The sequence below is a fragment of the Aulonocara stuartgranti genome (assembly GCF_965226115.1).
Source record: "Aulonocara stuartgranti genome assembly, chromosome: 22".
Taxonomy (NCBI): Eukaryota; Metazoa; Chordata; class Actinopteri; order Cichliformes; family Cichlidae; genus Aulonocara; species Aulonocara stuartgranti.
This window is the reverse complement of record NC_138957.1, coordinates 28518499-28534339: the sequence shown is the minus strand read 5'-3', so window position 1 is coordinate 28534339 and position 15841 is coordinate 28518499. Positions and strand designations below refer to the sequence as shown.

The following is a 15841-nucleotide window of genomic DNA, read 5'->3' as shown; positions in this document are numbered from 1 at the left end:
TTCAGCAAAGATTCAGCATTATTTGTAATATATGAGGCATTTTATTACAAAAACCTGCGAGACAGTGTTTGAATCCACGTTTTTTCATGTTGTCGGCGAGTATCAAAAGTGAGGCTCAGTGTTTGTTGTTAAACTTTAACCTATTCCCTGCAATAAAAATACACATTTGTTAAAATTTTCTATTTGTTATTTGTCTGTTTTTACTAGATTTACTTTAGATTTTACTGTAAGCCATTAACTTCTGTGTGGAAATACCGTCAGTTAATGTTAAAGGGGCGGCTGTCAATAGCAGGCGTGTACGTGTGTGAAATACCTCGATGTGCCTTTAAGACGACCCTGCAAACATGGGCGGGTCAGACTGTAGGAGGTGTTTTTAAACGCTGAACTTTGGTCGTTGCTTTCGTTTGTGTCAGAACTGCTGCTTGAATCATAATCAGCTGTCAATGTTAACGTGTAGCTGTGTCAGAGGCACGCAGAGAACATGTCAGGTACTCGGACCAAGTTTAAATACAACTGCTGGGACTTCTTCTTCACTTGTGTGGGCCTGCCGCTGTTCGTGCTTGACGTTGTTTTGGATGTACTGGCTGCTGTGTCCTTTTATAAGGAAAGGGCCTACGTGTACCTCGGTGTGCTGGTGCTGTTTCTCCTGGGCTCGTCGCTGCTCACTCAGGCTTACAGCTGGCTTTGGTACAGCTATGACGACTTTGAGAGGAAGACAAAGGTCGAGAAGCTGCCGTCCCCGAGGCAGCTCAAGCTGCTCCACGTATTTCAGCTGGGAATCTACTTCAGGTAGTTTTTTTTTTTTTTTTTTTTTAAATAATAACTATAAGTGCAAAGTGCCTGTTTTTGTTTTTGAAGTAGGTGTAAGCAGGGAATACTTAAGAAGTTCAGCTTATCTAAGGGTGCCACCCTGACCGTCCCATACAGGAAATGCAGACTGACAATCTGCGGTTACTATACTACAATGTTGTGCAACTGACTGTCTGCTGTAATAAACTATCCACAGATTACATTTTTGGTTTCGTTTCGCCCTGCTTTATATATGTCTGTGTGTAAACCCGTAGTTGAGACCTGGGAAATATCTGAAACATGAGTCATGCCTCAGTTTTCTGGTTTACAATAGCTGAGCTGATGAGGTAATGCATCTCCTTCCTGTCTCCATGCTGAGTGGGTGAACCTGATATTATTTGGATTGTAGTTTTCTTCTCTCGTGCATGCTTCCTTAGAAATTCAATGCAGCATATTTGACGGGAGGATTCAGTCTAACTGGTTATGTTTCATATTTTCCTGTTTCGCAGGCATGCAGGAGTCCTGGAAATGGCTGTGCAAAGCTTCTACAAGAAGATCCCCGACCCTGAGAATGGTGCCAGCCGACATACGGGTTCCTCTGCAGATGAACAGGAGCCTGATTCCGAGAGCATAGCCGTGTCGTTGAACCACGATCTGAGCATGTTACGAATCATAGAGACGTTTGCAGAGAGCGCCCCGCAGCTCACTCTCATGCTCACCATCATTCTGCAGCAGGGCCATCCAGATCTTATTACAGGTGCAATTCTTAATGGACACGTGTTCTTTATATCTGTGTGCTTTTTTTTTTTTGTTTCCTCTTCTTTTTTTTGTTTATAAGTTCATTTATAACTTTATACAGTGGCTTGCAAAAGTATTCGGCCTCCTTGAACTTTCCCACATTTTGTCACATTACAGCCACAAACATGAATAAATTTTATTGGTCTTCCACGTGAAAGACCAACACAAAGTGGTGTACACGTGAGAAGTGGAACGAAAATCATACATGATTCCAAACATTTTTTACAAATAAATAACTGCAAAGTGGGGCGTGCGTAATTAATCAGCCCCCGGAGTCAATACTTTGTAGAACCACCTTTTGCTGCAATTACAGCTGCCAGAATTTTAGGGTATGTCTCTACCAGCTTTGCACATCTAGAGACTAAAATTCTTATCCATTCTTCTTTGCAAAACCGCTCCAGCTCAGTCAGATTGGATGGAGAGCGTTTGTGAACAGCAGTTTTCAGATCTTGCCACAGATTCTCGATTGGATTTAGATCTGGACTTTGACTGGGCCATTCTAACACATGGATGTGTTTTGTTTTAAACCATTCCATTGTTGCCCTGGCTTTATGTTTAGGGTCGTTGTCTTGCTTGAAGGTGAACCTCCGCCCCAGTCTCAAGTCTTTTGCAGACTCAAAGAGGTTTTCTTCCAAGATTGCCCTGTATTTAGCTCCATCCATCTTCCCATCAACTCTGACCAGCTTCCCTGTCCCTGCTGAAGAGAAGCACCCCCAGAGCATGATGCTGCCACCACCATATTTGACAGTGGGGATGGTGTGTTCAGAGTGATGTGCAGTGTTAGTTTTCCGCCACACATAGCGTTTTGCATTTTGGTCTCATCTGACCAGAGCGCCTTCTTCCACATGTTTGCTGTGTCCCCCACATGGCTTGTGTCAAACTGCAAACGGGACTTCTTATGGTTTTCTGTTAACAATGGCTTTCTTCTTGCCACTCTTACATAAAGGCCAACTTTGTGCAGTGCATGACTAATAGTTGTCCTATGGACAGATTCCCCCACCTGAGCTGTAGATCTCTGCAGCTCGTCCAGAGTCACCATGGGCCTCTTGGCTGCATTTCTGATCAGCGCTCTCCTTGTTCGGCCTGTGAGTTTAGGTGGACGGCCTTGTCTTGGTAGGTTTACAGTTGTGCCATACTCCTTCCATTTCTGAATGATGGCTTGAACAGTGCTCCGTGGGATGTTCAAGGCTTGGGAAATCTTTTTGTAGCCTAAACCTGCTTTAAATTTCTCAATAACTTTATCTCTGACCTGTCTGGTGTGTTCTTTGGACTTCATGATGTTGTTGCTCCCAATATTCTCTTAGACAACCTCTGAGGCCATCACAGAGCAGCTGTATTTGTACTGACATTAGATCACACACAGGTGCACATTTAGTCATTAGCACTCATCAGGCATGTCTATGGGCAACTGACTGCACTCAGACCAAAGGGGGCTGAATAATTATGCACACCCCACTTTGCAGTTATTTATTTGTAAAAAATGTTTGGAATCATGTATGATTTTTGTTCCACTTCTCACGTGTGCACCACTTTGTGTTGGTCTTTCACGTGGAATTCCAATAAAATTGATTCATGTTTGTGGCTGTAATGTGACAAAATGTGGGAAAGTTCAAGGGGGCCGAATACTTTTGCAAGCCACTGTATGTACAGGAGATGGTCAAAATCTCTTTCTTGTCAAACATTTATTGCAACCAACTGTGAGCACCAATCTGATTTGATATATTAGAGTTCCAACAGCTTATGTTTCTGATGTAGAGAAACGACCACTAGTACCTTGGATTTTTGATCTCCTTTGCATAATTCATTGAGGGAAAACCTTTAATGGCTTCTAACCACGTGTGATATTGTCATTGTTGGAATTTTCCCCCTGGCTTCAGTAAATGCACTAATGTTATCTTGCATTAAAAGTTTGGTGATTCTGAGGTGATCAGGTTGGAATACTTTCCAGATTTTTTCGTCTTCATACAGAATCACCTGGCTTAACAAGATTTCTCAGTCATTTCTGGACTTTCTAACGCTGCCTCTCGTTTCCCTCAGTGTTGAAGGCCGTCGGCTCGGCCTCGGCTATCGCCTTCGCTGTGACGACCTATCATCGCTCGCTGCGCTCTTTCCTGGTTGACAAGAAGAAGCAGAACATAACCTCATCAGTCATCTACTTCATCTGGAACCTGGTTCTCATCTCTTCCCGTCTCACTGCTCTCGCTCTTTTCGCCTCCGTGCTGCCCTGCTTCATCTTCACCCACTTCATCTGCTCTTGGCTGGTTTTATTCTTCTTCGCTTGGCGATCCAAGACAGAGTTCATGGAAAGTCCTTGTGGAGAATGGCTTTATCGAGCCACTGTTGGCCTCATTTGGTATTTCGACTGGTTTAATGTGGCCGAGGGGAAGACGCGGTACAGGACTGTGCTCTATCACGGGTATATGCTGACTGATATTTGCATCCTCTGTGCTGTGTGGTGCTGGAAGATGAGCACAGATCCTCCTGATTTTGTGATAGAGCCCACGTACGCTTTAATCACAGCTGTCTGTGTTGTTGTGGTTTACATCCTCGGTCTAATACTCAAAGTTATTTATTATAAGTTCTTCCACCCAAACCTTGACAGCGATGAGCAGCAATCTGTAGATCAGGTGGACTTCCGCATGATGAGCTCTGCAACAGAAGTCTCAGCACACTACAATAAAAGAATGAGGAAGCTGGCCAAGAATTTCTACTCATGACCTGCATCATTTGACATCCACAGGATGTGGAGGCTACAAAGAGACTCAGTCATGCAGATGTCATGAAACCAGCTACTTTTTAAAGCTAGATCATAAAGGCTGTGTGATATTGTGGATCACCTGCTTCCTAACCAATCACTCATACATTCTCACAAGGCATTACTCAACTTAGTTTGGAGACAAATTCTTAAAAGCACTTTCTGCTCTTCATTAAGTGGTGCTACCATCTAACAAAACATTTCTAGACATCAGTCTTTTGTTTTCCTTTAAAAGGACAGGCTTTCAGGTCAGTAACATGCATGTTTGAAACTGTTATGGAGATCTTTTTGAAATATTATTGCACTGCTTTTTTTTAAAAAATTTTATTTTTATTTTTCTGAAGAATATAACGGTGTAAAAAATAATTTAAAAAATATATTTTCTTTATTATAACAAAGCAATATTCTAACAATGTTGCACTATTGTAAACTGTACTTTACTCAAGTCTAAAGTACAAATGTTCTGTTTTACAGAATTAATGAGTTGCCTTAAAATCCCCAGACAGCCTCCATGGACCTGAAATCTTGATTTCTTGAGCAATAGAGCACCTCTCTCTCCTAATACAGATTTATTCTGGTTTAGATTTGAAACATGTGATAAGGCTGCCATTTTTGAATAATATAGATGGCTCAGTGTCAGACTGTTTTTCTACAGTGTTTGCCAAGATCACTTGGACTGATGTGGATATAACACAACGCATCTAAAATACGTTAAGGCTGCTACATGGTGAAAAGATGCCAATGCCTTCCGTTTGACTCCCAGTGTTGATGACCTTTACAATCAATAATGTAATTTTTTATTTTTTATGTTAAGCAAACTTGGATTTAAAAAGGTGTATGAAGCTACAAAACATATTTATGTCACATAGTGCCTACTTAAGTTTGTTTGATGTGTTTAAGTTAATTTATTAATCTATTGTAACAGAATTCCCAACTTTGGGATAAAGTATATTTTGTCTAATATTATTATTATTATTATTATTATTATTATTATTATTATTATTTATTAGTTTTAATGGAAATAAATCCTTGTATGACATGACTATTCTGCAGTGGGTTATTTATGATTATGTGGTCAATTTTATTTTATTTTATTTTATTTTATTTTATTTTTTATTTTTATTTTTTTTTAATGGCTGGAAAAACATATATTAGGTTTAGAGCTATATGAAACAATAGTTTAAAGCTTTGTCGGTCACTTTCAGTTCTGTGTGCAAATGAATCCAAACAAAAGGAGACAAATGTTATTATAAATTAAACACACTTTTACCGAAAAGAAGAAACAAATTCTATTGTAACTTATTTTATATAATGAATACATTTTGATGTATGTTGGAACAAACAACACTTTATCTTAAATTGTAATTTCATTATTTTAGTTGTACAAAATACTATTGAGTTGTGCTCTTATATTAGAGATTATGTATCGGAATTTCAGGAATGCGACCACGCCTCCAAACACGCTCCTTCCGGTTGTCATCTATATATGTTCCCCCAGTTCTGCAAGCTGTTCATTCTCGTTTACGTGCCCCACCCTCCCTCCCTCCTTGGGGATCTACCAGGCTAAGTTCATGTCCAAGCACTCACCTTTACCTACGCTGTCAAACCTAAAATGAGGATGTGGACCCAGCTAGTGAATTTCAAAATATAATAATACAAGTTATCGTCCTTCTTTTCTATTTCTTATTTGTGCATTTAAAACAATCGGGTCCTGAGAAAGTAAGTGTGTTATTGTAACACATTGACTGAGCAGCGAGGGGGCGCTGTTAAGTCATCTCAACCAAAGGGGATGACGTGCTGCACTCTGATCTTGACAGTGGTAGTAGCGCACTACACTGATGGAGGAGTACAAATGCACCATAACTGACTTTGACAGGTTGATTCTTTTCAGCTGGTACAGGAAGTGCATCGTCTGTGCCTTCCTGATGAAGTAGATGATGTTTAGCTCCCACTTTTAGGTCCTGGGAGATTATGTTTTCAAGGAAGTGGGAGGACCTCACTGTCTCCACGGGGCAGGCCTGCAGGGTCTGTGTTATGATCTACTTAAAACTCCAAATATGCAGCTAGAGTCCTTTTGCAAAAAAAAAAAAAGCAAACAAAACATAAACAGTAAAAATTTAAGTTATGCAACAAAAAAAAGTAAACTTGGTAACGGACTAAAAGAATAATTCATTCAAAAAATGTATGCAACAAGTAATGCATGTTTGATCAGGATCTTATCAGCTGCTGTTCTTTCTCACATGTTGCACACACATGAATGAGTCTGCTTTAGGTCTGCTCTCAATACTGGAGTTAGGGAGCTGCATGGACAGAGGGTGTAGTGCAAAGGATGCTCGGCTGTCTGCTGAGATTCCTGCACCTGTAGAAACATTGTGTTTACAAGCAAATGAAATGAAAGCACTGATTCGTTTGGCAGCTGCACTGTACTCCCTTACAGAGGTGCAGTAGTTAGCCTCATAGTGAAGTAGTATCAGGTTCAAATCAAGGCCGAGACCTTTCTATGTTTGGTTCACGTTCTCCTCTACAGGTACTCTGGTTTCCTCCCATAGTCCAAACACATGCTCCGTTAGGCTAAGTGGGAATTCTGACATGGCCATGGCTGTTAATGGTTATCTGCTCTCTGTGTCGCAACAGGCTGACAACCTGCCCAGGTTCTATCTTGCTTCTCACCCAACCACAGCTGTGATAACCTCCACCAGCTATGAACCTAGTTTTTAAGTGTTTTCTGGTCATGTCTCCATTTTCTTGTATTCAATAGGTGGCTGATGACATTTGACGTTTCACGTAAACGGATGCAAATTGTTTTGTTTAGACAATAGTGGCTCGTTTTTATGCACGAATACCTGCTGTCATAAGCATGCTTACAGAGAAACTCAACTCAGCATATTTGGCAAGTAGTTAAAGGGGAACTGGTTATGTTTCATGTTGTTCTGGTTTTCAGAGATGCAGGAATACTAAAGAGGTTTGTACAAATCCTCACCACTGACTTTTCTGATCTGGGTGCCACACTGACAGTCACTATCATTCTGCAGATTGGTGCAGATTTTGTGATAGGTTCAGTTTCTTTTTCAATTTCAGGCCATTTTCATCTAGAGAAGATTCCTGATTCCAACTTGTCACAATGTCTTGGGATGTGCACCAAGAATAATAATACTCTTTCATGAGAAAATGTGATTTTATATGGTCAAAGGAGCTTGTAAAGAAAAGCGTCTGGACTTGTTTAAGTTGCTTGTACTCTGGGTATCCTCTGGATGTCTGGAGTTTTGATCTCCTCCATACCTGCTTCATACCCTGGGGGACGGGGCTGTGGCTCCCCACACTCCCTAGCAGATCGTTACATGGAGAAACCTTTGGAATACAAGCATGCTGATCCACACAGGTATGCACACAGGTGTACACACGGGTGTTCACAGACGCGGACTACACCTTTCTTGGCTGCTGCCTCAAAGCACATTGTGCGCTGTCTATCTTGCGTGCTGCACAATATCGTTTATTATTTAGTATCTACTGATATCTACTGCTAGCTAGTTTATTGTGATGGTGCTGTTTTTTTTATTATGTTGCTCTTTGTTGTTTGCTTTCTCTTCTGTTTTTTTCTCCATACAGGTGATCCAGGTGTTTTGTTTGTTTTTTTGTTTTTTTCTTTCTTCCCCCCCTTCTCACCGTCTCTTCTCCCCTCTGGTTTTCTTTCTCTCCCTCTCTTTCTTTCATTCTTTCTCCCTGTCCTGTCCCGTTTGTAGCAACTGAAAATAAAATAAATACATAATTATAATAAAGGTCAATCAAATGGACCAATATGGCAAGGCCATGATGATCCAGTTGGTAAAATAAATCCGCTTGGCATCTTTCTTGGCCTTAAGACAACAATTCTGATGGCTAAAGATCCAAACGGGACACAAAATAAATAAATAAATAAATAAATAAAAATACCTATAAAAAAATAACAAAAAATGAACACAACTTAAACAAGTCCAGACGCTTTTCTTTGCAAGCTCCTTTGACTATGATGACCTGGATGACTGAGAATCTTCACAGACGTGATTTTATTTGCAATTTTGGTCAACTTCCTTTAAAAAAATGGGCCAATACTTGCAGGCTTTTGCAATTAAAGTACAAGTACAGCACTTTCAAATCTAAACATTTATTTTGCATTTAAATGCATTTCTATTAAATGTGAACATAATATTTATAACAGATAAGGTGTGTTAAAACTCTCTGACTGTGATCAGTTGCAGATCTTTTTTTTTTTTTTTTTACAAGTTCTACTGATTTTTCAATGGAATTACCACAGCATTGTTAAATGGAAACCTTTCAGTAGGAGGAGTCTACATGTATGGAATATGCCGATACATCTTTAAGACGCTACTGAAAAAAAATGGGTGGATCAGTTTCTAGGAGGTTTTTTTTAAAACCAAAGTTTGGTTCTCACTGTCAGTCATTCACAGGTTATATGTGAGTTATAATCAGCTGTCAGTTATAAGATGCAGCTGTGTTAGAAGCAGGCAGTGGGACAGAGAACATGTCAGACACTCAGAGTGAGTCTAAATACTCCTGCTGGGATTTTCTCATCACTTGCGTGGGCCTGCCCTTGTTTCTGACTGACATAGGACTGGATATATGGGCCGCTGTTATCTTCTACCAAGAAAAGGCATACGCCTGCCTCGGTGTTCTGCTGCTGCTACTTGTGGGGTCAACACTGCTGGCTCAGGCTTACAGCTGGCTTTGGTACAGCTATGACCAGTTTAAGATGAAGACAAAGGTTGAAGGCCTGCCTACCCAGAGGCAGCTCATGGTTCTGCACGTTTGTCAGCTCGGAGTTTACGTCAGGTAGTATTAAAACAATAATAATGTGTGTAAAGGCTGAGGCTTGTGTGGGAAGCTTAAATTTATTTGCCTGTTTCTAGACAGGTGCAGTTTTTTGTAGAGTAATTCATAGGAAACACAAGCTGAACCATTAAGTGTTGTGCAGCTGAACTGTACTCCACTACAGTGGTGCACATAGTATATACAGTAACTCCAGCAAGCATCAGTCTGCTGCATTAAGTAATCTACACATTATATCATCTGTTTCATTCACAATTTGCAATATTTCTGTGTTTAAATCAACTGTTGTAAACATGAGAATGTTAGAAACACAAGCTGCTTCCTTGGTTTCAGAAGATAAACTGAGAACACATTTTATTTCCTTCATCAGAAGTGGGTAAACTGGTTTCATTTGCTCCTTTTCACGCAATGAATACCTGCTGGCTCACAAGAATGGTTCCAGAGAAATTAGTCTCAGTGTAGCTAGAAGGAGGATTCGGTCTGACTGGTTATGCTTCATATTTTTCTGTTTCTCAGGCATGCAGGAGTCCTGGAAATGGCAGTACAAAGCATGTACAATAGGCTCCCTGACCCTGAGAAAGGTGCCCTTACGCCAGGAGAACAGAAACCTAAGACTGAGGACATTACCGTGTCCTTGACCCACGATCTAAGCATGTTACGGATCATAGAGACATTTTCAGAGAGCGCCCCTCAGCTCACGCTCATGCTCACCATCATTCTGCAGACGGGCCACCTGGATCCTGTGACAGGTGCAGTTTTACATTTTTACACAAAAATGTATTTTTGAAATCTGTCAAAAAAATTTCACATTTAGAATGGACTGAATTCACTGAACTGAACCCATGTTTTTAAACATGGCAGGTGCAGGACATTTTTTTCATTCATGTATAGTCTGGTATGTTTGAGAAAACAGTGAGAGTCACTGTGTTCTTAATGATTTAAGTGAATGCTGAGGTCCTGAAGTAGAAACACCTATAGGAATGTCAGTTAAGTTTTTTAAGAGTAAATTCAATAAGGCAAGATCTCTTGGAAGAATTTAACACGATTTTTTGAGATAGAGAAATTAACGGATTTGGTAATTAGACTCCAATGACCCCTCATGGCAGAACTGGGTCTCAGCAGTTATAGGATTTAGGACAGGGATGGTGATGATGGTGAAGACAGAGGCTTGCATAGAGGTCTGGCTGAGGTGTCTGAGGTGGATGAGGGGAGGAGCTGGATTGCATGAAAAAGAATCTGAAAGGGAGAGTGACACAGAGCACAGATTAAACTGTGCAAAGCGGAAGCTGAGTGGCTCAAAGAAGGCGGGCGAGAAGACGTTTGGACTAGAGTAATGATGTTAGTGTGTCCCATGTGATGACATGATTATAAAATCAATAGCCAACCTGAGATTTCAGCACATTGTGCTAAGTTGAACCGGTCGATCCTTCCAGTAACACTTCTACAGATTTTAATTTCATGTCGTTGCTTGTGTGAACATTCAAGTTCCCCAGTAGGACAAGAGAGTTCCCGACCAGCGTACTTTCAGCAACCAGCCCAGACACTCCAAGATTGTCAGGTACACTGAACTGTTATTTGACACATGTGGCAACAGTCAGCACCTGTTCCCTGAACTGAAGGCACAGGGAAGCAACCCTCTCATCCACTTTGGAAAACCGCAATGGAAAGTCACCAAGCCAGAGGAGATACGAATATATCCACCCCTGAGCGCCGGCTGTCACTGTGAGCAACTCCAGATAGGAACATAGTCTATCCCCTCTCCAGACCCCAAAAAAATTACAACACAATTACAAAGAATTGGTAACGAATGTCACAGTTACTGATCAGGAATAACTATCAAAAAGTATAGATCAATCAAATAATTTTGCCTTCATTCTAAAACATATTCACGGCTCCTACATTAGCCTCTAATTATTAGTCTATTATACATAATAATTTTTTACATTATCCAAATTCATAGGAGACATGACAATTAAAATATTTAAAATACATATATCAACTTTCACTTCCTGCACATATGTTGTCCTCTTTCTTCCGTCTTCCATGTGGCAAGTCCATAAAGGTCAAATAAATCATAGATAATCTGTCAGAGTCTGTCTGTCACAATCAGAGTCAAGGTTAAGTTCAAAGTGTCACTCCTCATCCTGCTTCAGCTTCCTGCAGCAGGCAAATCTTCATTATTGCCCAATCCAGGCAGCTGCTCTTTGTTTTGATGTGCACCGCACATCCAGTATCTCAGAAAATTAAAAATTAAAATTATTCATTAAATATACTAAAGTCTGCTGATTCTGAGTAGACATATCCAAATTTGATAGATTTTTATTTGGAATGAACCACTTTTTCAGTGTTTGTCATTTGCATCTTGCTGGTTCTGACACTGTCTCTTGTTCCCTTCAGTGTTGAAGGCTGTTGGTTCAGCTTCAGCTATCGCCTTCACTGTGACGGCCTACCATCGCTCGCTGCGCTCTTTCCTGCCTGACAAGGAGAAGCAGCAAATAACCTCATCAGTCATCTACTTCACCTGGAACCTGGTTCTCATCTCTTCCCGTCTCACTGCTCTCGCTCTTTTCGCCTCCGTGCTGCCCTGCTTCATCTTCGCCCACTTCATCTGCTCTTGGCTGGTTTTATTCTTCTTCGCTTGGCGATCCAAGACAGAGTTCATGGAAAGTCCTTGTGGAGAATGGCTTTATCGAGCCACTGTTGGCCTCATTTGGTATTTTAACTGGTTTAGTGTGGTGGAGGGAAAGACGCGGTACAGGACTGCGCTCTATCACGGGTATATACTGACTGATATTTGCATCCTCTGTGCTGTGTGGTGCTGGAAGATGAGCACAGATCCTCCTGATTTTGTGATAGAGCCCATGCACGCTTTAATCACAGCTGCCTGTGTTATTGCAGTTTACGTCCTCGGTCTAATACTTAAAGCTATTTATTATAAACTTTTCCATCCAAACCTTGACAAAAATAAGATTAAAGGGACCAGCAGAGAGCAGCAACCTGTAAATGAGCCAAATATGGGTGATGAACCGGACGCAGCCAAAGCAGCCCCCTCCCCACCACCACAACCATGTTGTAATAAAAGAATGAGGAAGCTGGCTGAGAGCTTCTACTGCTAACCTGTTTCACTTTCACAGGAAGCTATAAAGAGACCGAGTCATCACAGGGCTGTGTGTGATTAAGGACTCTAACCTTCTGCATGATTAACCACATATACAGTCGGCTCAAGTTTATGATTTCTGCTCACTATTAACTGGCTCTACTGTCTAACAAAGCATTTAAAAATGCCATTCAATGTTTGTTTTCCCTAGCTTTAATCTTCAGGTCTGTAATGTTCTTGTATGAAATAGTTATCTTTTGCTATGAAGACATGTTCTTCCATGACTTTCCAGTGGCTGTTCAGTCTTAAAGAATATAGTCGTGATTTTTAATTAAAATATTTTATGATCATTTAAAATACAAAAAACATTTCATAAATAATATTTCAGCTTCCAGAAGAGGAAGCAACAATATTTCCTGTTTTTTTTTAAAAAAAATCTATGTATATAATTTGTTTTTTCTGTCATCATGTCATTGTGTAAATTACTAATTGAATTTGAAATCTACTCAGTTTTTAAGATGTCTTTAATTATGAAAAACAGCAGATTTTTAAAAAGTTTTTATGCAGATTTTACTCTAAAGTTCCAAGATAAGTATCTAATTAATTTAGGTGCTCCTATTGAGACTTCTTAGCACCAAGATTTGTTTGATATATAACCCTCAAGATGTTTTGTTTACGTCGATATGTTTTTGTCAAACTCTTTTCAGCTCTTTCGGTGCACGTTTTCAGCAGTGATCAGCCTCATCTCAGTCTTCCATCAACATGCTATCAGGGTTAAAGCCACATTCTAATGAATAATTTGCTTAAGGCATATTTAGAAACACACCATATGAAGGTTCTTTGTTATAAATGTTTATATTTGATATTTTATTTGTAATAGTTGATTACACTTGCCTCTTGCCTAATTTCATGCTTGTTTAAAATTCAGGCGCTGCTGACATATAATCAGTTTTGTGTTCTTAGTATCAGCCTGAGTGTGTGCAGAGAGGCTGTTGTGTTAGATGCAGGCTTCTTTCTTTATTAGGATTTTATTCTGGTTTTTCTTTCCTGACAAACCTCACATGAACTTGTGTCTGCTCCTGGTGTCAAAGCAAAATCATTCCTGTTATAACTACAACACAAAATTCTACATAATCATCTCATGGTGGGTAAAAGTCCTTTGAAAAACTCCTGAGGATCGACTCCAAACGTTTATCGTTTCCATGTTTGGACCAAGCCCCACCTCTGATAAATTGGTCAGCAAATCTTATCACAAGGTTTTGATGGGAAATGGACAAACTGAACCAATCAGTGAGGCAACAATCTCCTTTGTGACATAAAAGTACTTCCCCGTCTTATCACCCTGACACATTTTCACCCCTAAAGCTCCCAGGCTTCAACAATTAGTTAAATCAAAGAAGTTTCTTATTTGTTACAAATAAAGAAAGAAAATATATCACACATGAAATTTTATGACAGAAAATAGCCTTATTACCTTAAAAACTTTAGGAAATGATCTGTGTGGTCTGTCTGAATACAACTGAGATGTTTTTCATATGGATTAATCTTCCATCAGAAACCAAAACTTGTTCTTTCTATACTGCAACAATTCTTATGAAGAACTCCAATGAAAATCTTTTGAAAGTTGTAAGTTGTATTCATACTAAATATGTTGTGAATATTTTCTGTGGTTTACATTTGTAATTCAGTTTCTTCTCAAACAGTTTTTCATATGAAATAAAAAATACAAACTGAGTCTGAAACTTTAAAACATGTATTTACATTATATTTAAATCTTACAGAGGTGTTGGGAGTAAACAGTGATTATTCTCATCAAATAATTAGCAATAATTATTATGATAGTGTTCAATTTTCAGGGTCTCTTCACTCCTAATGGCCTCACATATCTTATTTTGTACATTAGCATGTTTACCATGGAAAAAGGAACAAATAAATTCCACTGAGTATTACATGATCATTATGAACTATTATTATGTATTATTTAGAGCTATGGTATATATTTCAATAGACACTTAAGACCAAGTAAAAAGTGAACATGCTGAACGGATGCAAAGGCCTCTTAGTTTTCTACATTTTTGCTTATTTTTACTTGGATTCACACTTTGTTAAAGCTGCTTTTCATATTTTGATCTACAATAAAAACACCACAAATCAGGGATTCTGATTGTCTAAGTGATACTGAATGTTTTACACAAAAGGAAAAAAGAAACTCTTCTTCAAAAGCTGAAACACATCAGACTGTTGAGAAGAATATGAGCGTATGTTCCAAACCTTCATCACGTTCCCTCAACTGAAACACATTTCTTTAAACTCTGAGCCGCTGTGCATGTAGAGTGTTCATGGAGACCTTACAGATGCAGTGCAGAAAAAAGGTTGACTACACCAAGATAACACTTAATGACAATGCAGATGATTTCTCCAGTTAAGCATACGGACGATGGTTAAAAACACAACATAAATATGCACACAGTGACACAAACAAAGCTACACTGAAAAATATTTAAACAACAAGCAGAAAAGTATTGTTTTGTGTGCACAAGTGTGGACTGTCATATGGATTAGTGATGATTACTTAAAGTAACTGCGAAGTTTTTAAAGTGATCTCTAAATTCTCATATATTTCAGTTTTGACTGTAGTTTTCTGTAAATGTAACAACTTTCATACATTTTTTTAAATCAAAAAAACACTATCCTGATCCTGATCCCAACCAGCTAGGACACTCTTATCATTTGATAAATGATTTGATAAACAATTATTGGTTATTTAATAAACCAAATAATTTATGCTTTTATCAGGTGTCTGTGACTTTTCTCAGACAAGAATTATGTTTAGTTTCAAATGAAAACAGTAAAAAAGTTTCATGGTTTAGGAAACTGAGCACTAAAGTTCACAGGAAAAAAAGCTGTTTTAATAAATTAACTATGTCAGTTGAAAGAACTTATCTGTCTTCACAGCACACCACTGGGATGTAGACAACAGTCAGCTTTATTCATCCCTTGTGGGGATGTGTTTGGTTTAAGTGAAGGAGCCTAGAGAAAACAGGGGAAAGGGCGCCCCCTGGCCTGCATCAGTGGAAGGTGCAAGCATAAGACAGGATATGATTTAACCACATTTTGTCACAATATACAGTACTTTTAAAAAATACTGTATCATGATTTCTTATTTTTCAGCTCATGCCATGGCTGCAGTAATAGGAATACCAATCACAAAGGCTGTACAAAGGTCTAGTATTATTGTGGATGGCCATATTGAAAAAATAAGCCCATGTGTAGGAGTTAAAAACAAAAAAATGCTAAATCTACTGTAATGAAATAATCGTCAAATCACCAACCTGATCAGTAGGCGCCCTGCTCTAAACGCATTTCTGTGTGTTTAGATAAAAAAAGCTAGTGTTTATTAGAGATGGCACAATACCACTTTTTTATGTCCGATACCGATATCATAAATTTGGATATCTGCCGATACCGATATGAATCCGATATAGTGTTTTTTAATCAACAAAACTGTTTTTTTTAAATATCTTGCTGCATTTTGTATAAGTTCATACTCAAGTGTAAAACAACAACTACACTAAAGC

General features: G+C 39.1%; 1 protein-coding gene across 1 annotated transcript; it reads left to right on the top strand.

The window, feature by feature from the left end:
- Positions 1 to 339: 339 nt before the first annotated feature.
- LOC309699066 (uncharacterized protein) lies at positions 340 to 12610 on the top strand. The gene is made up of 8 exons (XM_082521921.1): positions 340 to 789; positions 1299 to 1546; positions 3625 to 4283; positions 6977 to 6993; positions 7101 to 7126; positions 8830 to 9169; positions 9683 to 9915; positions 11564 to 12610. Exons 1-8 carry the CDS (start codon positions 482 to 484, stop codon positions 12280 to 12282), a joined length of 2550 nt encoding a protein of 849 aa, XP_082378047.1. The 5' UTR covers positions 340 to 481; the 3' UTR covers positions 12283 to 12610.
- Positions 12611 to 15841: the final 3231 nt, after the last annotated feature.